Source organism: Sander lucioperca, chromosome 1 (genome assembly GCF_008315115.2).
Source record: "Sander lucioperca isolate FBNREF2018 chromosome 1, SLUC_FBN_1.2, whole genome shotgun sequence".
Classification (NCBI taxonomy): domain Eukaryota; kingdom Metazoa; phylum Chordata; class Actinopteri; order Perciformes; family Percidae; genus Sander; species Sander lucioperca.
This window is the reverse complement of record NC_050173.1, coordinates 44,546,213-44,569,041: the sequence shown is the minus strand read 5'-3', so window position 1 is coordinate 44,569,041 and position 22,829 is coordinate 44,546,213. Positions and strand designations below refer to the sequence as shown.

The following is a 22,829-nucleotide window of genomic DNA, read 5'->3' as shown; positions in this document are numbered from 1 at the left end:
TCAGAATCAGAATCAGAATGATGATGCTTTCTAGGACTGTCAGAGAAGTCAGAAGAGAGAAGCACTTAAATCATATATGAGCACTGGATGTAGCACAGCAGAGTCATCTGTGCACTCCACTCTGCATGATTTAGCTTTAGCCCTTTCTGAATTGATATTATTTATATTATTTTCAATCTTATCTGATGGTAAAAGTGCTAGATGTGCGCTATATGTTTGTTCTTACGTCTTATTTTGGCTGCTTAAAAGGAGCTCCATCACAACATTTAATAGGAAACCATAAAGTAAATTAGTAATGTGCAGCATACAGAAAGAGATATAAAATTGGTTAAAAAATAACAAATAAGATTCCAACTAACGATAAAAAAAAACATTTTTTTTTTTATACTACAGACTAGCTGCGTTCACTGAAGCCTGTGTTGTTTTTAGAGATTACAGCAGCTACAGTCGAGTGTGGGGTGGAACCAAATTGGGCAAGGTGGAACAAGTTAGTTTTTTTTTTTTTTTTAATAGCTTTAAATTTTTATGCAATAGCAGATGCTTTCACTATATTAACTTTAAGTTTTGGGAGGCCGCCAAAGATGATAACTTGTGTGCAATCAGCTCACCTGGTATCGATGTCAACAGCATTCGACCATAAATGTGCATGCAACAGACGTTACTGCGGCGTTTTTACATAAACTGCTACATGTAGCTACATGCTACAATGTCAAGGAAAGCTTGTAATCTTGGTTGCCATTGTTATTTATTTTTTCCTAATTTTAGATCATGCTCATTAGTCAACAGCAAAGTAACTGTAAGTGAGCCAGAGTTAGATCAGCAGGCCAATTTCCACCTGTTGTCTCTGGCCCGTTTTAAAATGGCAATCTAAAAAATAAAATATTTATTTTATATATAAAAATGAATGGTGTTGAAGCCTAAGCGTTGACGCCTGCAAAGTATGCCCGTGTTGACGTCGACACGTGTATCGGGTTGGATCTAACAAGCTCACCTCATTTGCCACGCTTCATGCAGAATCACTCTAGTGCAGTCAGACGGGATTTCTCATGCTGCCTCACACAATGAGCTCTCTTCCTGCAGCATCAACTATTCCAGGCCGTCTGTGTGGACCACCGAGGTTTCTGCCTGCCAGTCATCAGGGCTAAAGGAGAAAAAAAAGCCTGCTCTTTAGATCCAATCAGCAGCACTTTAGCAGCTTGTTGAGCTATATAGAGACCCTCTGAAGGCTCAAGCCACGCTCCAGAATAGCTGTAATGCAGAGGATATTCTGAGGCAGTGTAGGTAATGCTTTTTCACTTCCTTACAAAGTTGAGGAGATGACTATTAAAACATTTTGCGCAATTATTTTGAAAAAAATTTGCCTCATGTTTAGCACATGCATCAAAATCACTCAGACCCTCAAAACCGTGAAGAAATAAAGTCAATGTTTTCTTCATGGGGCAGCAAAAGAAACCAGCTATCCAGTGGCGGATTGGAGCTTTAAAGCTTCTTGTCTGGGGGAGGTATTTTCTCAGTCACCCCTGATCTGTCACAAATTGAAGCTGCTACTTGCTGATTGCCCACCAGAAGTTCAGCTTAGCTACGGGTCAAAGTTCATGTGTATCGGATTTCAACAAAGTTACAAGCTTTCTGTTTTTTTCCTTGTACCTCTGGCTCTGCGTTGCTGCAATCTCTCTCTGTTTGTCTTGCACAGTCTCACTAAATTAGGATTTAGGAGCAAATGACACAATGCATAAAGAGTTCTTCAAACATCTGGAAAAGCAATTTAGAACACAGACTTTTGCGGTGCAAAAAAAAGGCAATAGAAAAGAGAAGATTGAAAGCACAAAAATGCCTCCAACATCTCACCTGTCAATGCATTTTGCCAGTCAGAACACACCACTGTCTGTTCCAATCTAAGCACATAGTAAATACACAGGAGCATGCACTGTATAATATAATGCATAATTTGCATAAATACAAATAACGTTTAACTTAATCATCATTTTTCATCATCAATTGATGAGCTTGATAAACCACATCTTTGAGTTGCTTCAAGACATCTTTGTTCATTTACTTGCAAACAAGCAATTGTTGTAAATGCTTTCCCTAATGCTTGATTGCTTTTTGGTGTAATTGTTTTTGGTTTGTCTGATTTCTCACAGTTTTCTGTTATTTCTCTTTATTTTAGTTTTAAATCACTACTCATACATTCTCTGTTACGATCATTTCTAACACTAGTAACATCTGGGCATGGGTGTAAGGTCTTTTTGTGACGTTTATTCATGGAGTTTCTAGAAAGTTTGGGCTGGTATGATTACTGAAAGGCCCTTCGAGAGACTTAATGTGATATTGAGACGTCAAGTCAATAAACCTGACCTGACAGCTCACCTTTTAAGATTCATGTCATCATGGAAACCCAACGATGTGATGTTTGCTCATCCAAAACACGTCTAGCACTCGTCACAGTCAAGGCTCTTCTGTTCTGGCCCCACAGTGGTGGAATAAAGTCAGGACAGCAGGTTCACACGCTGAAATCACAATCACATCTTTCAAATGGGAATTGGGTGGGATCCATCTAACATTTGTATAACTTTCCTGAATGGACAATATCAAAATCATGCCCACTGCATGCAGGAACAACCTGTTGTGCAGGGTTTCCACTTCTCTCTGTCAAGCTCTCTTTTTCAGTCTTTAGTCCACTTTTGTGTGAACAACTGGGTGCAACATCATGAATTGAAGAGAGACTGCCTGAAAGTGTTTTCCCCAATTGCATGAGTTTTGCATCTTGCTCCTTTCTTTGGCAGCAGCCCCCCCCCCCACCCACCCCCCCACCCCAACCTTTCAAAACAGCTATGAACACTTTACCTTTAAATGTGGTCGGATGGAACTTTGTATGGCAGAGAAATGATGGTGGGTAGTGTGATAGAAAAAACACTTTCTTCTTCTTCTACAGTGTCTCAAAGTGCAACTGAGCATCAACGCTAAATAGAGGACTGTGGTTGTGCTTTAGCTCCCAGGTTACAATGCTGTTGCTAAATAAGAGCTTGGAGTGTAATAAATCTTAAAAAATAAATAAATTTCACACCGGACAGCTGGGTGCTGAGCTTAATTGTTCCCCAAGAATTAGAAAGCAGATGCCAGCAGATTTAGAATGTGAAGTTGACAGGCAACTAATGATCAGCAAGTGAGTGTGTTGTAAAAGCTTAGGGTAGTAAAGTGCTGCTTTTGCATTGTCATATCCAAATTGATGCGAGGCTCTTGCTTAAATTAGGAAATATGTATGCTGCCTGTCATAAACGCAGATGTGGTAAAAGGAGACTGTCATTTGTTCAAGCACAAATTCCGACTCATATTCACGTTCATCGTGACGACGCCCTCTAGTGGCCATAGTAATTCAGACGGGAAAGTTTTTACTGAACAAACTGAACTATGTCACGTTCTCTGTCAGGTGCATAACCGTAAGTGAAGTAACGTAACAGATGCACTGATTTTTATCCAAAAAACATCATCTTTTTTAGACTTAACTAAGTCATTTAGGTGCCTAAACCTAACAAAACTGCGAATATTTCACTTTTTTTTTTACATGTTTAAAACCGCAACCATTACGTTCTCCCGCTATGTTCTGTGGTTTAGATATGAGGATGTAAAATGCTTCTGTGGGTCGTATTTCCTGCCACCGTTAGGGGAGCTAGTTTATGAAACGCTCCTGTGGGTCGTATTAGAGGGTAGGAATAAATGACCTATATTGTCAAATGGTGTCGCTGACTTTTTTGGTCAAAAGGCGGTTGCTACTACAATAACAAGCATATCAATGTCTCATTTAGGGGAAGAGTCAGACTGTGTAGCCGACAAATTCAAGATGAAAGAAGATTAGCGTGGTGTTAGAGGCTGATAATGATGCTTCTTTTGAGAAGCTGTCAGCATTCCCATTTGATCTGATTAGTCTGTTGGCATCACCGATCAAAGAACAAGCCTCATTTGCACACTATCACTTTGCCTTTGAACCTCAGATGGAGAGTAAAATAATTTGGCAGCTAGGGACGTCTTACAGCTCCTGACTCCAGCAGTGAATCATAGAGGAGAGTATTAGCATATTACACATAATGTGGACAGAACATAAAACCCACAAATAAATTGCCCTCAAACTTGTGATATTCTATAGACTTGCAGGACAAAGCCATGGGGAAAGAAAACTGAAATCATGCTTGTGTAATGGAGTTGTTCTCACTCCTGTGTAAAGTCAGTGGTGATGGTGTTACTGTGCGCTAACCCCCCCACCCCCTCCACCCCCTGTCAAGCCTTCAAAGTAGGAGAGACCACAAACCTCAGGAGGATGACTGTAATGCATTACCAATGTCAAACAAGTCTGAGATTTTCAGAGAGCCCTTAAACCACACAACTCACTCCGAGGGCTTTAATTCATAACTCATGCCAGCTACTTTGCTGTACCTTGAGATGTTTTGTTGAAGCCATGCCAAGGAGTGAAAATCCAACGTTTGCAGTTTTCTGCCATAAAATATATCAAAGTTCCCAGTGGTGCATAATTAATTAGCACACTACATCTGGCCTTCTGAACCGTTTTTGCCTGAATCTGGGAAAAAAAATATACCTTGATTTTTTGTTGTTGCATTTTTCTTCACACTGTGAAGAGCTGTCATAGAGTCCTTGAAAAATGATCCGCTCATTGTAAATTAATGAATGAAATGAAATGCAAAGACTTCAGTTTTATTGATTGTTCAGTGTCAAAGATGTTGAATTTTATGCCATTCAGCACTCGCAACAGTCACAAAATGACTCAATTTGAGGACCTTGTAATTTAGAAGATAGATTGAGACACTGTAAATGGATCTCATAATGTTACAGTTATACCTTACCTTCAGAGCTTACCTTCAGAGTGAAACAAAGCAAATAAAAAATAAACAAGAAGCATCCTAGTTTCACATCTGGAGTTATACCAAAAAGAACCAAACAAAAATACAGTTACTAAGCCTAACTTGCTAAACTAAAGACAAAACAAAACATGGGCAAACAGATATAGCAATTCACCCCTACTGCTTCGTGCTAGAATAAAGTTGTACATATATATATATATATATATATATATATATATATATATATATATATATATATATATACACACAGACTACGCAGAGGTACTTAATTTAGGCATTTAATTCAACAGAAGCTAGGTTAATAGGCTAACAAAGAAATCATGCTGAGCAACAGTAAAGTGAGTGTTCTTGCCACAGCTGTCCACAGACTAACAATCAAAGTTACCACAGCACTTAAATTATCGCAGTAATCACAGAACCAACACAGTTATTAGTAGAAAAGCAACACTCAGAAAACCATAAACTCTGGACTTGTTTGTATCATTTCACGGTGGAAATGAAATAAATATCATATGTCACCAGTAGGCGATCTGGGGATTAGTTTAGAGAATATTATGCTGTAGATCCCTGACGAAACTGACAGAAGGGCAGGACTCAGGACAGAAGTCACAATAAAAAAATCTGTCTGCTACATCAGCACCATGGACAGCGCTATGGATTTATCCTCAGATACTTCACACTAAACGATCAATAAGTCAGGCAGACTAAACGAAGATATTCAACTAAACAACCCCTCGGCCAATACACTCTCTCTGCTACTAGAGAATAGACAGGGGGGGATGGCAGGTTAACAAGGGGCATGCATTTTGGTCATTTTGCTAACAAGGGGGGTGGCATCCCCCCTCAAATCGCCTACTGTATGTCACATATAGTAGATTTGTCATAATAGGTTAACAGTGTAGTGTTACATCAGATATACAACTTGAGACAAATTGATCAGCAGCAGGAACTTTACTACATGTACTATAAATCCTGCTTTCCCTGATTCCCTTTACCGATATGTAAACTTAATTAAGACAAGTTGAAGTCAAGGGACTGGATTACTTTCTGCTGATGCAGCTCCTCTTCATGATATATATATATATATATATATATATATATATATATATATATACATAGGCTGATAAAAGAAAGATTGATTTTGACATTAAAAAATCTTGTCAGTGCAGCTTAATTAACTTTTCTTCTCTTCATCAGATATACAGACTGTAGTTTCACTCTGACGATTTTAACTGATGTGTTGTTATTTGGTGTCTCCATAGTGACAGCATGCCAAAGCGGATAGCTCTGATCTGCTTCCTGTCTCTGGTCATGCTGATGAGCATCCTGGGAAACCTGCTGGTCATGGTGGCCGTCTGCAAGGACAGACAACTCAGGTGGGACATAGCTTTTTTTTCTCCTTTCCCCTAAATATATTCATTTATCTTCCACATTACATACACACACTTCAAATTAACAAAAACCAATAACCAACTCTTTATATTTAAAATAATATTACCTTAATTACAGTTTATTTTGATTGCTAAGCATCAGGCCATGCTGAAGCAACTTTTTCAAAACTCTTCATACTGTCTGCATTATCAACATGCATCTTGCAAACTGTAGTACGTCTGCATTTTGAGAATGTTTGTGTGTGTGTGTGTGTGTGTGTGTGTGTGTGTGTGTGTGTCTCCTTGTGTGTTTAAGTGAGACAAAGACAGAAAGAATGTAAGAGAAGTACAGCGAGAGAGACACTTTTAAATAATACGTTAACTGCTTCTGAGACAGGATTTTAGAAAGTGGATTCTGAACACAGAACTACGGCAGAACATACTGCAACATTGAAATGAAAGAATATACATGTCACACAATACCTGAATATAATGCACAGTGAAGGGGTGACTTTTCTACACGTTGAAGCTAAATGAGAATCTGCAGCAATGCCTGCAACACAGGGAGAGCTCGCAGGTCATCCTGAGGACGGCTGGTCAATTTGTCGCCGCGGTCACCGCAATGATTCATTTATCTTCTTCTCCTCCTCCAGCTTTTCTTTTTCTTTCTTCCTCTATTGCTTACTGTCTCTCTTATAGTTGGACTCACCCTCTCTCCCTTTGTCTCCTACCTGGTGGCACCTGAGAGCCCAGGGTGATCTTTGTCCCCAGGATGTTGACGTGACATGCGTGTCATTTGTGTGTGTATACGTAGGAATGAAAGTAACTGAGGTTTTATTTCTGTGTATACATGCGTACAGGCAGTGTGTGTGTGTGTGTGTGTGTGTGTGTGTGTGTGTATGACAAAGACACTGTTGTGATGTCTCACCTCCCTGAGGAGAGAACGATGACACTCCATCTTCAATTCTCCCTGCCTCATTTTCTTTCTGTCCACTGGGAAATTCACACACACACACACACACACACACACACACACACACACACACACACACACTACTACTACTACACATTAATTCACACAATATAAAGAAGACACACACACATAGTACATGGACACACAAAGAGACATACAGACATTCACCTGCTCAGTGGGAGTGTCCCATGGGTAACAGTATTTGTGACAAAAAAATAAAACATAACTCTAAACACATCATTAAAAACTGTTCAGTGTTGGCAAACCAGCCAGCAGAGAGTCAGCCTGTTATTCCACATCATCTGTCAGCCTGTTGGACAGTTTTTAGGTCAGTCAATCATTAAAGAAAACAGTTAATCAGTACTTTTTTCATAATTTTCATTATTACCTCTGCCAAGGAAGATATGTTTTAGTGTGTTTGTCTGTCAGTAGGATTACGGAACAACTACTGGCCTGATTTTAATGAAACTTGTAGAAGGGTGTAGCGTTGGACAAGGAAGAACCAATTACATTTCCGAGTGGATCTGAATCACGGCGCAGATACACACATTAGTTTTCACTTTTGTTAATTTTGCGAGATAGGGCATGGCCTTGGCGGATGTCTGCGCTCTGAGTGTTTTCTAGTTTATCTTATTAGTCCTTACTTAAACAGGAACACATTAGTGTTTATCAGTGTTTCAGGCTGAGCCTTCTCCTTTTAAAAGAGTACTCCACCGATTCATTACATTGTCGGACTCACGATGGAGAGGACAGGTAATCAACATCGATGCAGCGGAATCAGAGAAAAGAAAATGAAAAGAGAGGAGAGGAAAACTGTTGTGAAATCAGAGACCGAGCTGCCACTCAAACACATGCACAGTCCGACAGCTAACATCTGTCGCCAACACATTGGCTGGGAGAACAAACACAGTCAAATTCATGCAAATGCGAGGCAACTTTTGCTTCACATTCACGGTGGACACACAGAGCCAAACTATCAAATTACTGAAAAGTTTGTGATTAAGCAAACATGCTAAATGTTAGAATGTCACACTTAGGAGCCAGGGAAAGTATTAAAATATATATTATTACATAGCAAGTAGTCTAATAAACAGGTGGAAACACTGGACAGCAAGTAAAGTTCTTGCAGCCCACAGGAGAGGATAGCTGGCAGACAAATTCAGAGGCATTTCAAACAAACACACACACACACACACACACACACACACACACACACACACACACACACACACACACACACACACACACTCTCTCTGATTCTTCAGCCGAGGGTGATTCAGAGCATGCTAAACCACTCATCAATGACAACCACACAAACGACCACTCTTACCAACCACCTCTTGTTTCTCTCAATGTGTCATGTCACACACACACACACACACACACACATACACACACACAGCCTGTATGTTGCTTATACTGGACATTGGGCAGCTCTAAAAGCAATTACAGTGATAAATCTGCCTTCATGTGAGATTCTTTGGTCCTTTATTATAACTAGGATATTAGTTAGGGGTCTTCTTATTTTGTCATTTTGTACCTCACATACTTTATTAGCATTTAAACTGCTAAATGCTGGAAGATAATTTTCTTTGGATTATGGGGAAACAGTTTTGGGATAGTCTGATTACTTTTTTATTCTGACAAGTAACAATACATTTTAACTCATGATACTTTATTATTTAATAATTTATTTATTATAAGATTTATTATTCATTTCATTTTTCATTTTTTCTTCTCATGTTTCCATTGTGTAACCTTGGGTTTCCTTTTGATTGGTGCCTTTTTGTAAAAAACTAAATTCAACCAGTAATAACCATAATAAAAAAACAAAGCACCGTCGTAGACCGAATCAGAATCAGAATCATCATCAATCATCTTACTTTTCTATAAAAAAGGAAGAAAATTATTACATTTATTAAAGTAATTTCATAAATAAAGTCTATTCAGAGTGGCCGTAAAGGAATTGAGAAAGTTCAGCATTAAAATGCTGTTGGCGTCAACACCTTAAGCAATATTTTCCAAAAAACAAAACTGCTACTGTAGCTTAATGTCTGTTATTGTTGTTTAGTTCTTACCCCCCTGGGTCATTTTATTTACATGTTTTTAACCTTGACATTTCTCCAGCTGGAGGAGACATCTGTTGACAGTCTTAGACTGTGTTAGCTATAACCACAGTAATTAACTTCATAAAGAAAAAACATGGTGCTTTTCCATGCTACTACTTCTTCTTATCGTTGCTGTATTTTCTTGTTAAATGCCATCATATCTAATTCCTCTACTTTCCTTGTTATCCAGGACCATGTGCGTCTGTAAATTACACCAACTACCCAGTAACACAATCCCTTTTAATAAAGTTTATTTATTCTCAGCACTTTAAGCTAAACACGATATGTCATCCTAACTAAACATGACGCCTCCTGCTCTGGGCATGGTAATAGGTATCTAAACAGTTCTGAATTACAGCCAACACTGCTGTGTGTGTGCATACATTATTTAAGTGTTTCTGCATGCTTTCAGACATCTATTCATAGGTGCGTGCGTGTTTCCCATGCGTGCATGTGAACACATGTGTGTGCATGTCCAACATGATTTACATTTGGGCCCCACATGCAGCGGGCCGAGCAGACAGCTGGTTGGTTCCAGCACTCACAGTCTGTTTGAAGGCTGTTTGGGTTAGTGACAGGCAGATGGAAAACCCTCACAGCCATTCGCTCTTACTGAAGCTATTTATAGACGGCAGACCATCCACGCTGCAGAGAGCGTGGACAACTAGGCCAGCTGACTCTTTCACTGGTTAACTGGTTGGCTGGTGATGTTTTTCTCTGAATGCAAAGCTTTGCCAACCACATTAACGACGAGGAGAAATTAAAGACCTACCAGATTACTGGTCACAGTTAAATAGGGTTGGGACTAGTGATTATATCAATTCATCCAACAGAAATTCATGATTCTGATTGATTTATCAGGAAGGTTACAAATACACTTTAATGTCACTAACGTTACAACTGGCTGACAAAGTGTTATACCGTCAGTTTGTGTCCATAGTTCTGGTCTTCGTCAAAGCACAAAGCTGCACAGGAGAAATGGTTGTGTGTGTGTGTGTGTGTGTGTGTGTGTGTGTGTGTGTGTGTGTAAGAGAGAGAGAGAGCGATGCAAAGACAGAGGAGTATTTATGCATGTGTGTGGGTGACAGTCTGTGTGTCCCAGCTGCATTATGCACATGTATCAGAACCTTGTTTTGAGTTGTTAGTAACCTCATACTGGGTAAAGCAGCAGCTTGAAATGTTAGCATGCATTTTTTTAAAGGTGGTATTGGTGTGTATACTGTTGTTCCACAATGCAATTCACAACAGAAAATACTGTAAAGGAGCAACCAGCGGCTGAATAAACATGACAAATTGTGGGTTGGTACAGAGATGTGACGTCTTTGAAAAAACGTAATAAATAATAGGAAAATAACTTTGATGTTGATTGAAAAAAGTGTTCAAGTGGCACAAAGGTTTTTTTAAAGTTAACCTGATAACCATACTAATTATTGTTTTCTGTCAAAAATGTTTGATGATGTTGTGTGCGTATTTAAAAAAAAAAAAGAATGTGAGCTTTCTATCACGTCTCAAATATTGATATTGGTATCGGCCTCTAAAATCCACTTTTAGGTCAGGCAAACTATATTTATGTTGTGTGTGTGTGTGTGTGTGTGTGTGTGTGTGTGTGTGTGTGTGTGTGTGTGTGTGTGTACTATTTGTGCCACTTCAGTGTGTTTTTCTTGCCCAATTTTACTGTGAAAGTTAACACAGTGAGGGTCCACACCTTCTTAGTGAGGGTCCACAACTTCCTGGGCACCATGATCTCTGCCGACCTCTCCTGGACGGCAAACACCACAGCTGTTATCAAGAAGGCACAGCAATGCCTGCACTTCCTGAGAGTGCTCAGGAAGAACAATGTCGGCAAGGAGCTGCGAGTGACCTTCTACCGCTCCACCATCGAGAGCATCCTGACCTACTGCATCACGGTGTGGTTCCCCCACTGCACTGAGGCACAACGGAAGAAGCTCCAGAGAGTGGTCAACACCGCACAGAGGATCATTGGCTGGCCCCTCCCCTCCCTGAAGGACATCTATTCATCCCACTGCCTCAGCATAGCTAAGGCAATCATCAAAGACTGCTCCCATCCCTTTTTGTGCAATGACAATACATCTTCTGATTCTGATTCTGAACATATAGAAATGATTGCTGTCCGTGCGTTATTCTTCTGATTAAGAGTCTACCCTACAGTTTGATAGACAGTAAAAGAAAGCATAGCAGTGGGAACAAGTGAGTGCAGACTAGGGACTGCAGATGAAAATTAGCCTGCATGGCTGAATCTGGCACATTTACATGTTGGACTCTGTGCTCTTGCTGATTAATGTGTGTTGTCCCTTTTGAATACAGAAATCTAATCGAATATGATTTTTAACAGCCTGATTTGGGTCGTGGTTACTCATTGCCTTCATTGTCTTGTTTCACCGGTAATACATAATACTCATTCACACTGCAGCTGTGACTTTGTTTCTCCGTTCACTCTCTCCCACACTGAGTACAAATGATGTACTTCACCTGAAATAACCAGTTCAAAAAGGAGCGGCTCATTCACACACAGAGCTCATGTGGACACCCAGTGGCTCCCCTATAACAAAGAGAGAGATAAAAAGAAAGAGATAGCATATGCACAATATTACATATTTTCAAAACGTGACGAATTAGCATATGAAAAATACAAACAAAAATATAAAAAGGACACAAATTATCAATTAAGTGTTACGTGATAAAAATCTGTGATTTCATAGTTCCAGGGACCATCGGTAATTACCGTCCAACCCATAATTGGCAATTAACCAGCGCCTTGTCCCACAGAAGGCAAGGCAAGGCATGGCAGCTTTATTTGTGAAGCACATTTCAGCAACAGGGCAATTCAAAGTGCTTTACATGAAATCAGATAAAAAAATTAAAAACAGATAAAATACGAGAATAAAAGTTACAGTGCAGTATAAGAAATTAAACATTAAAGAGCAGTTAAAACAGTTAAATATATACAAGCAGATAAAATAGGAATTTCTCTTTATATGCTTATATAGATTGTCATACAGTGTCAACAATGCAACTTCAGTATAAGAAATGAACAGTTATTTAAAGAAAGGCAACATCAAATAGATAGGTCTTCAGCCTTGATTTAAAAGAACTGAGAGTTGCGGCAGACCTGCAGTTTTCTGGTAGTTTGTTCCAGATATGTGGAGCATAAAAACTGAACGCTGCTTCCCCCTGTTTAGTTCTGACTCTGGGGACAACAAGCAGACCTGTCCCAGACGACCTGAGAGGTCTGGGTGGTTCATAGTGTACTAGCAGATCAGAAATGTATTTTGGCCCTAAACCGTTTAGTGATTTATAAACCAGCAAAAGTATTTTGAAATCAATTCTTAGGATTTCTTAGAACAATGTATTTGATGACAGTAAAATACGTATTGGGGTCCATTTTATTATAATGTTTGTCTTTTTTTTAATCTCAGCAATACTTTTTAGTAACAGCCCGGCGTCTGCCTGTGACAGCTGTATTGCTTAGATAAAGAAAACCACCTTTTATCACACAGAAAGGGAATAATACTCTGCAGGCTGTTAGTTACAGCAATCAAGGTGGACTCAGTGCTCAAGGCTCTTTTATGATCCTAATTTTCGACCTATTTGCAGAATGAATCTACCTTAATCTCTTTCTGTCTCTGTGGTTTCACCCCATTTCAAGTTTGGGTGTGTTTGAGAAGAATTGAGCATTTGATGCCTTTTCTCAACATTCTCACTTCCACAACTCATCATGTTGAAACAGGAAAGGGCTAAACAAAAACATTTGCCACAAAGGTGGAAGAACATTATTGTCTTCAGGGGAATTAATTCCGTGCACAAAGGTGACAAAGAAAGTGGTGCATGTTGCCTTATACTCATCGAGAACACCATTGTCTAAAATGGCAGGGTATGCTGCAGCATTAAGGTTTCCCATTATTGGAACTAAGGGACAAAGCCCAAACCATGAAAAACAGCTTCAAGGTACAAATAATATAGCATATGAAAACAAACCACTCACTTAGCCTGGCATCGAGACAAATTCCCAAATGTGTCTTAGTCTGGAACCTCTCAGTTCATTTTTGATTTCCATGTGGCACAGACCAAAATGCCTCTGGACACAATTGAAAAGACCTTGAATAGAATCAGAGCAATGACACAACGTAGCTCTGAGTGACACATGCATGTTGTGGCGGTGCTTGGTCTGTTTTCAAGCAGGACTGTATATTTGATTCATATTTGATCAGCACTGCCTGAGTTTCCTCAGCCTGGTGGGTTGCACTGGACACAGTATGCCAGTATGTTCGCTAACTACAGGCATTGTATTAAACCCATATCAGATAAACAGTTGTGATTGGTCAGGCCATGGCCTGGTCGTCTAGCCTGGATGCCAGCCGAACCTAGCCCCGCCCACAACATTTGAGGTCGGGAAGTTTGGTCTGGACTTGATCCATTGTGGAGCAACTATGCTCGAACCAGAGCTGTTCGGACCAATCAAATTATCAGGCTTTATACGATGATGGACAGATGATCAACCATAACATAATACAACCACGTCACCAAAGAGCGCTTGGGTTGAATTTCTTTACAAAACTGATGGCTGCTGCTGGAGAATTGAAATGTGTAGATTCTGACATTGCATCTGTTATAGAAGATATCGACAGCGCATTAATTTTAAAGAGGAACAGAGAACTGCGATCACGTATGTATACACATTGCCACACCCGTCCATACGACACGGAAACTGCCGCCTCTGCCTTTGCTCTGTCTAAGCCTGCCTTTGACTTGCAGTTTCTGTGACGTCTGTATCCGTTGCTCTGATTGGTTGTAGGTCCATCCAATTGAGTGCAGAGGCATTTTCTTTCCTGGTTCGGTTGAAACACGCCCCGTAATCACAGCCCAACGGAGCAGCATCAGACTCATATTCTGACTAGAATCTGAGTATGACAACGTCAGGCTACTGGTCGTCTAGAAATCCGTCTGAACGGTAGGGGGGCCAGACATATCTGCCAGAGCAAATGCAACATGACCTCGGCAGATTCGTCTGGTTCCAAGGCTACCAACCATTAGCTTTTTGGAGCTTTTCATGTGACCCTAGGGTGGAACTTTGATCACGAATCAACAAATTTAACTAGGAATTACCTTTTTTGTAATACAATGGCGATCCCTATCGGCTGTATATTCTACTGCACTGGTTCTCAAACTGTGGTACAAGTACTACTGGTGGTACGCGAGCTCCTTCTAGTGGAACGCAGATTGAATCACTGTTAAAATTAATCAAAGTTCATTTAAAAACATAATACTATAGAAATACAACATTCCCAAAGATAATAATACTTAAACTTATGATCAGTTAAAAGTAATACAATTTTTTTTTTTGTTTAAGTGTAGTGTTTTTTGTTTAGATATCAGCTACATGTATTTACATTCATGAACAGAGAGCGCATACATCTATAATAAGTTACGAGCTGTGATGGCAAGATAGTAAGCAGAGGTAAAATGAATGGTTCAAAAACACTGCAATTGTGGCTCCAAACAGGAACTATTAGGAAGAGAAGTGTAGATGAGGAGGATAATAGATCGAGCAGCCCTGTTGCCAGTCGCTTCTTAAGCAGTCTCCACAGCACCTGCTAGCATCAACAGTAAGCAGATATGACCCGAAAATGTTGTTTTCAGGAATAAACCTGCCTCTTGCGTGAACTGTCCGTAGCTAAATAGGGTAGGCCTATGATACGCTATTTTAACATGGGCCATAATGGTGGTACATGGAGAGCCTAATATTTCTTAAGTGGTACATGGTGTAAAAAGTTTGAGAACCACTGTGAGTTTAAAAAGTTGCTTATTAGTGAGTAGTTTGTTGCTGACTTCAGCTACGTAATGCTGTCTGCATTAATTATCATAAAAACACACTTGGCAAAATGCAAATTGAATGTGAAAAACATGCTAAAAAAACTGTTTTCCAATCAATGCCCATTATTTATTTAACAAATGGGATTCAATTAATATTTATTTCTGGATTTCCTAAATGGCATGATAATTGAAACATGTCCATTTGGCTTCCCTTAACATTACTTCAAGGTTCATGTTAAATCAACTGCTGCTTAATGTGTTTTGTTTCCGTGATTACGAGGACCTCTCGGGAGCTCTTGTTTTGTTTTTTTCTATAATTACTTTTCACGGAGCTCTCTATCATCACGCCCCCTAAAAATAAACACTTTTGTTGCTGTTCAACAATATAATCTCTCTCCCTCTCCATTTCAGTTACATGTGTGACTCAACAGCAACAGCAATGCCAATTTAAAATTGAAATTTAGAACCTTTTATGTATTCAAACCTCGTCTTGTTTCCAATAAAACGGTCAAAAAAAGCAACGATACATGTCCATCTACTCCACTCGCCTTCCATTTAATGATCTTAAAATGCATTTTAAATAATGATGATTTGTTTGTTTGATTCGTTGGTCACAAGAAGGGATATTGATCTAAACTCTCCTCTCATTCTTTCCCCTCCATCAGGAAAATTAAGACCAACTACTTCATCGTGTCTCTGGCGTTTGCCGACCTGCTGGTGTCGGTGCTGGTAATGCCATTTGGGGCCATCGAGCTGGTTCACCAGCACTGGATCTACGGCGAGACCTTCTGCCTGGTCCGGACGTCGCTGGATGTCCTGCTGACCACTGCGTCCATCCTGCACCTGTGCTGCATCGCCCTGGACAGGTGAGACTTTCTGGTCTGGTTTGCATTGTTTGTAGGTTTGGGTTTAATTTGGCATGAAATAACACTAAACCTGCACAGATCTATACCACATTATTAATAGGTAACATATAAACAGACTAAAACAGCATATTCCCCCTCCAAGATGGAGCTTTTCCAAGATGGCCTGTGGATTGTGTAGATCTTAAAATGTTGGCTTGGTGTTTCGGACACAGAGAAGAAGACAATGTGTAGAGTAAAAGTTCCAGGAAATTTGACAGGGGTGAGGCCTTGACATATACAAACTTTTGTTATGGGTATGGGAGGTGATCTACAGTAGTGACTAAATCAGATCTATTGTTTATTTGTATAGATGAGTTATTCCAGATCAGAATCTAAAGTTCAATTCACAAAAAAAAACATAGATGCATTTTCCTACTTTCCCCTGGCCTTGTCTTGTAAATAATGTAGTTTTGGTTTTACTTGGAGAGGATTTCAGAAGGTAGACATGTTGCCAAGAAACTTAACAAAACCTATCAAAAGTAAAAGAAATGTCCTTAACTGAGCAAGCAAACTCCTAAAAAAGATTTATTAGTAGAAAACTTACTGTACAAAGTAGCACCCTCATCTTTCTCACCACCACATAAAGTTGATCCAGGGCTAAAACATTAAATCAGTGAATCTATTGCCTCTTACTTTGATGGCTTTGATACTAACTCGAGGGAGAAGACTTCCAGACTGATAGCACGGACTGTGCGGGATAAGTTCTTTCAATTGCCTCTCAGCCAGAAAGATGGAACTCATTTCAACACAGAGGGGGAAAAAAAACAAAAAAAACTCTTGAGCATTTACAGCACCTGACAAATTTCAGGACAGCAGCGGACATAAAGTTAACAGACGATTCAAACTGCAAGAGAGCACTATACAAGTTTAGTCAGGCTTCCCTGCTGTTTGGGTATCAGTGTAAATCATGCCTATTGATTGGTTCACTTTTGGTACCCTAGGAAGTGAACCAACCAGCCGGCAAAAGGGTGCCTGCAGCAATCAGGCTTACTGGCCAGCAAGCTAGAGAGCCGTTTTAAGACACTCGCACTTTTTAGCAAGTATGTTTGGTTCGAGAAGTCTGTAGACGTCGGCAGGCTACGCTACAACTTTGGGTTACACTTTACTTGAAGGTATCTACATAAGAGTGACATGACACTGTCATGAACGTGTCATAAACATTATAAACATGCGTGTGGATGGTCTGGCAAAGCGAGACTACAGTCGCAGTGGTTCCACTCAGAGCTTCAGCATTTTGTTCTGTAAGACGTGGAGCATTCAACGAGAATTGTAAGATACCCTTGTGTAAATCCTCATTCAGATAAACAGCTTTTTTATGCTCGCTCTGCAAATTCCTTAGGCAGATCCGGACTGGGATCATTTTAAACTCCAACTGAAACAAAAGTTCATGAAGAGGGAGCAGTCATGCACTTAGTATGATCTGGTATTTCCTGTTTTATGGCGCTGGTTTTATTGTATTAGTCTGTGTCTGGTATTGTTTTGTTCATCTTTTTGGTTGAGTTTTGCCTTTTAATGTATGTATCTATTGTTTAGTTTGTGTTTTGTCTTTTATATTTGTTGTTGAGTTTTATGTATTTCAAAGGCCCATCAGGGGACAACCATTGCAAATTAGCTCAGGCTATAAAGGCTGTGGTGTGTGGCATAGAATCAAGCTACATACTTGTCTCTATACAAATAAACATTAAAATAAAAAAATAAAAGCTGTTTCATGGTGTTGGAGGGTTTTCACTTCAGTTGACATCACTTGCTAGTTAGGTGCCACCTGAAATTCCGCCGGATGTCTTTCATTTTGGCCGAATGTCCGTTACTTTCTGCTTTCTTTATGTTGGCATTTTAAACTCCGGACAAATTATGAGGACTATGGTTAACTGCTCCTCAGATCTCTGCAGGGTAAATATGTTGCATCACTAAAACAACCTTTGAACGTACACGTTCCACCAAAACAAGTTCCTTCCCGAGGCAATTTTACAGAGGCGTGGTTGCTCTGTGCGGCGCTTATCGCGCCGCCCAAGACGATTATGATTGGTTTAAAGAAATGCTAATAAACCAGAGCATGTTTATCTCCCATCCCAGAATGCTGTGTGGACTCGCCAGACCCTCCTCCGCAGCGCTGGCAGAGACTAGCTCGCCTGCAATGGGTTAGCTTGGGAGCAGGTTAGCCTGCTAGCTCTCCCACCATGATCCTCATTATACATTCCTGCCTGAAAAAACATATTGCATGACATATATATAGGCTGTGGTTCCTGAGAATGTCTACAGCCTGCTAGTCAGTAAACAAACTGTGACTTGGTTGGTACATTTCTGTGATTACTTTTCTGTTGCTCACTGTTTTTAGGGTGAAGGTAGCAGCCTGTGATGTGAGAAAGTCAGACCAGTCACAGTAAGCCTTATGATGCAGGCAGTTGGATATAATGTTGGATGTAATGTATATGTTCCCACAGCCCAATGGTCCCACAACACTATGTTCCCCCATCCCAATGGTCCCACAGCCCTATGTTCCCACATATCTAAGATTTTTTTTTCACTGAAAAATAGGCCCTATGTTCCCACATTTCTAAGATTTTTTCTTAAAATTAGGCCCTATGTTAGGGTTAGGGTTGTGGGAACTGTGGGAACATAGGGCCTAATTTAGAAAAAAATCTTAGAAATGTGGGAACATAAGGCTGTGAGAACATAGGCATGCTCCCGATTAAACCACATCAACCAAACAATGCTCAAAGTGAAACAGGTGTGAGGAAAAATAACAGTCTTATCATATTTCTCAAGCTGATTTGTGTTCAGTGACTTTTGCTTGCTCAGTGACTAAACATGCTGTAATAGTGTAAGCCTTAAAAAATGAACTGAGTGAGTGAGTGATGCTGAAACTTTTCGAAGTTTCTGAAAGTCAGAGTTCATAAAATGCAGTACCAGTCATACGTTCGGACACACTTTCTCATTCAAGTGAATGGGAAAGTGTATCCAAACCTTTGACTGGTACTGTATGTATTTGGCCTTTGGGGATTTCTACACTGAATAAAATCTTTGGATCGTTTAAGGTAAAACAAATGATGGGTAACATTGGGGGATACTGGCACAGCAAGAGAATTTTCCAAATTACACAAACCAAAGATGCAAAGCTCAGCAACAGTAAATGAGGAAATGGTTTCTTTATTCAATTATCTGGCTGAGGATCTTTGTACTCGATACATCCAGCTGCCTCAGCATCCTGGAAAAGCACAACTTCCGTTATGAATTCAATGAAAGGCAATCACCCTTCATTACTCCCAAAGTTCCCCTTGTCCACGATGAATCATATCACATCCACAGTAGACTGTATGTTCCTCCTCCACTAACTATTAGTGATATAAATTATCAATTGCCTGATTCTTTTGCTGATTTTGATGTTTCTCTCAAGAACAATATTGCCGATGCCAATAACTCTCCCCTCTTCCCCTGCTTGCTGGGTGTAATGATGCTCATAAAGAAAATTAAGAACATTCAAGTGTTGTGTGCTTTGACAACTTTGACATTTTTTATTTTGAAATAAAAGGTTCCTGCTATGATATCCAGCGTGTCTTTATCATCGATCCAGTATCTGTCTGTCTTATTTGTGTTCAGTTTTAGCACACTTTTCCTCTCTACTTTGCCAACTGTAGCTGTTGTGCCTTGTTTTGTTTCATTTTAGTCATTTGATTATCTATTTCCTGTCTCATTATAGTAGCATATTATTTTTGTTGGTTTTTAGCAATTAATTATAAACGTCTCATTGTTGTTTAACCTATTAACCTATTAAACGATATGTCATATGAAAGGGGAAACTCCGACGATTCCAACGCTATATGTCTTACCACTCTACGACGAAAAACCACCGAGATAGCAGCCAAAGAAGAGCAAAAAGTAACGTCACTTTATACAGCCATAACCATAAATGATGTCTTACCTTTGGTGTTTTGTGATGAAAACTTGTTCCCGAAGGCATTTCGGCACTGCTAAGTGTTATTCCAATGTTTTTGTGTCCCTTTGAAACAGTTCCTGACAGTCTACCGGCATTTTCAGTTCGGGGGGGAGGTTTCTAACATGAAGTATATACGAGGCATCTATTGGCCAACAGTGTATAAGCCTCGTTGTGGTTGGCCAATGTTGTTGTTGACATTGAGCTTGAGACTGTCACTCAATTCCATTGGCTCTGACGGTTAAATAGAGGTGTCAATCATCCAAATTGGCCAATGGATTCTCGTCATATCTGCCTGTGTCACTTATGCAAAATACATATAGGTTTTATTGCTTGTTTTATTGTAAGTAAATGTGCTCAAGTAAGAGTCAAACTTAATTTCCCTTGTATGGTTTTACTTAAATGGAAACAAATGATATATTTGATTATAGATCAAAGCCAGAAACATTATATTTAGATGGAATAAATAACTACAGGGACATATAAGTGAAATGTAATGCGTTTAAAAGTTTGGTACCTGAGAAGAGTCAAATGGCAGGTCCAGATAGTACCCAAATGGCCATCTAAACATGCTTCTGCTAAAACCCCTCTAACTTTGCTCTGCTTCACTTTATAAGTCTAACTCTTTTCACAGGTAATGATTACATGTTGTGCTATGGGTTTCTAGTGGTTTTGGGCTGCAACTGCATTATTCCAGAGGGATATTCCCTCTAACAGTTGATAGTTATGTTAGGAAATTAAATCTTTAATGTATGCTGTTCTTCATCTTCATTTACTCTGACCCAGTAACATATATATTGATGCTTACACCTCTACATGAATCTCTCAGTTTTTGTGCTCAACCTTATTTAACCAGGGAGCATTTACTGAACTCTGTCCAGTCCAACAAGTCCTCCGAACCAATGCGATGATATAGGTCCTTTATTTCCTACCCTCTATTACAACCCACAGGAGTGTTTCATAAATTAGCGCCCCTAGCGGTTGCAGTAAATACAACCTTATATCTTAACCAAAGAACGCAACGGTCACGGTTTTAAACTCGTTTACCATGTGAAAAGGTTGCAGTTTGGTTAGTTTTAGGCACAAAAACTACTTTGTAAAGTTTAGAAAAAGATTGGGGTTTGGGGTAAAATCAGACGTTACGTCACTTACATTGCGCACGTGACGTGTAAGAGAAGTAGCTCCAATTGTTCAGTTTATTTCGTTAATGTTAAAATAAAACTCGCCGTTTACTTTTATTTTCAAACAGGACACACACTCCAGTGTCCTGTGTTGAAAGTCCTGTGTTTTTTTTGACCCATCCACCAACCCCATCCTGTCTCCTTACGTGGAAATTTGGCACTCTAACCGGCAATTTCCACTGGATGCGGAACGTCTGCGGAACGTCTCCGGAACGTCTCCGGAACGTCTCCGGAACGTCGACGGAGTCATTAGGTTTCCATTAAAGTCAGTGGGTGTATTTCCACTGACTGCAGAACGTCTGCGTCCCTACTCCGTCCCAGTTCCATCAGTCCGCAGCCCTCCGGAGCAGATACGCAGAGCTTCTATTTTTGACGGACGACGGAGAGCTCCGCAGCAATTCAGCACAGTTCAGATTGTGCGGGACAGGAAGTCGAGCACAGAAAGAAAATAAAACATCCGGTTACTTTTCAAAATAAAATTCACCGTGCTCACGGCGGGTCATATTTTCCTGCACTACACCTTGAAAACACAGCACAGAGTTGTTTCCCCTCTACTCCTCTGGATGGAAACAAACTTTTGTTGGTTTTGTGGTTCTGTTTATAGAAACTACATCCTGTCATATCGCGCGAACATACGTCAATTCGCGAGATCTCGTGGTCGGCTGACCGCAGCCGTTACGCAACAAATCCGGACCTGGTGGGTATTGACGGACGGCGGAGCACGCAGCCGTTCCGCAGCGGAGCCGGTTCGCAGACGTTCTGCATCCTGTGGAAATCCACGGTTATACTTCATCACCTTACTTCCTGCTTTGCTCACATCATAACTACCACAGCCACTAGACGGCGCTGCAATTATAAATGTTAGAATAAGTTGTAATTGCTGTTTGAAAAATTAACTTATGTGGCTGTTTTCGGGGAACGACAATATCATACATTGCTGGCCATTGAGCTTTATATTACCCTCTGTTTTCACTTCTTTCTCTTTTAAACAAGTTTCACCCACCAGAAGGGGTAGGCCAACCTCTATCTCACCTTAGCACACACACAAAGCACACACAACCCTCGCTCTAGAACATCTAGAACTGTGCTGCATGCATTGGAAATAGTCAGCAAAAAGTATCCATTAAAGTATCCATTATTTGTCGGGAAAGTAGCTAAAACCTGAGCCTTTTAAGGCAGAACCTCGGGTGGCAGTTGCTCAGTCCATAAGGACTTGGCTTGGGTTATTATTATTATAATTATTATTATCATCATTATTAGTGAAAGAGGCCTGAGAGGCGGTTCTTCCGCAGAGGCCCAAGTCAGGGCAAAACACACTAATTAGAGTTAAGTGCCTTGGGAGAGAGCACCTCGACCATTCAGGGAGGGAAACAGGCCTTACTTTTGGCGCAAGTGACATCCATTTAAAGTTGAAAACCATTTTGTGTCAGAAGCTGTCTTTTTTTAGAAAATCCTTGAAAGAGTACAGGTTGTTGCAATAGTAGTCAGCAGTATACTTTATTTTAATCAAGACAGATCTTTATTTACTGGCAGAGTTAGATTCCAATTCCAAAAAAAAAGTCTCAAGCGGAAACATTACAACAGTAGCTGCAGAGGTCAGCAGAAGCAGGCGACTCAGAGTTACACTGCAACAGCCCTCTGCTGTGAACTCTTTG

General features: G+C 40.1%; 1 protein-coding gene across 3 annotated transcripts in view; it reads left to right on the top strand.

Annotated features, from left to right (window-relative positions):
- The window catches only part of htr4 (5-hydroxytryptamine receptor 4), a 201,453-nt gene that overhangs the window by 100,689 nt on the left and 77,935 nt on the right, over nt 1–22,829 (top strand). For all 3 annotated transcript variants that reach the window (XM_031317115.2, XM_031317118.2, XM_031317117.2), the window contains exons 3-4: nt 6,137–6,250; nt 15,823–16,023. In XM_031317115.2, coding sequence (XP_031172975.1) covers nt 6,137–6,250; nt 15,823–16,023 — 315 coding nt within the window. The remainder of the gene's footprint in view (nt 1–6,136; nt 6,251–15,822; nt 16,024–22,829) is intronic.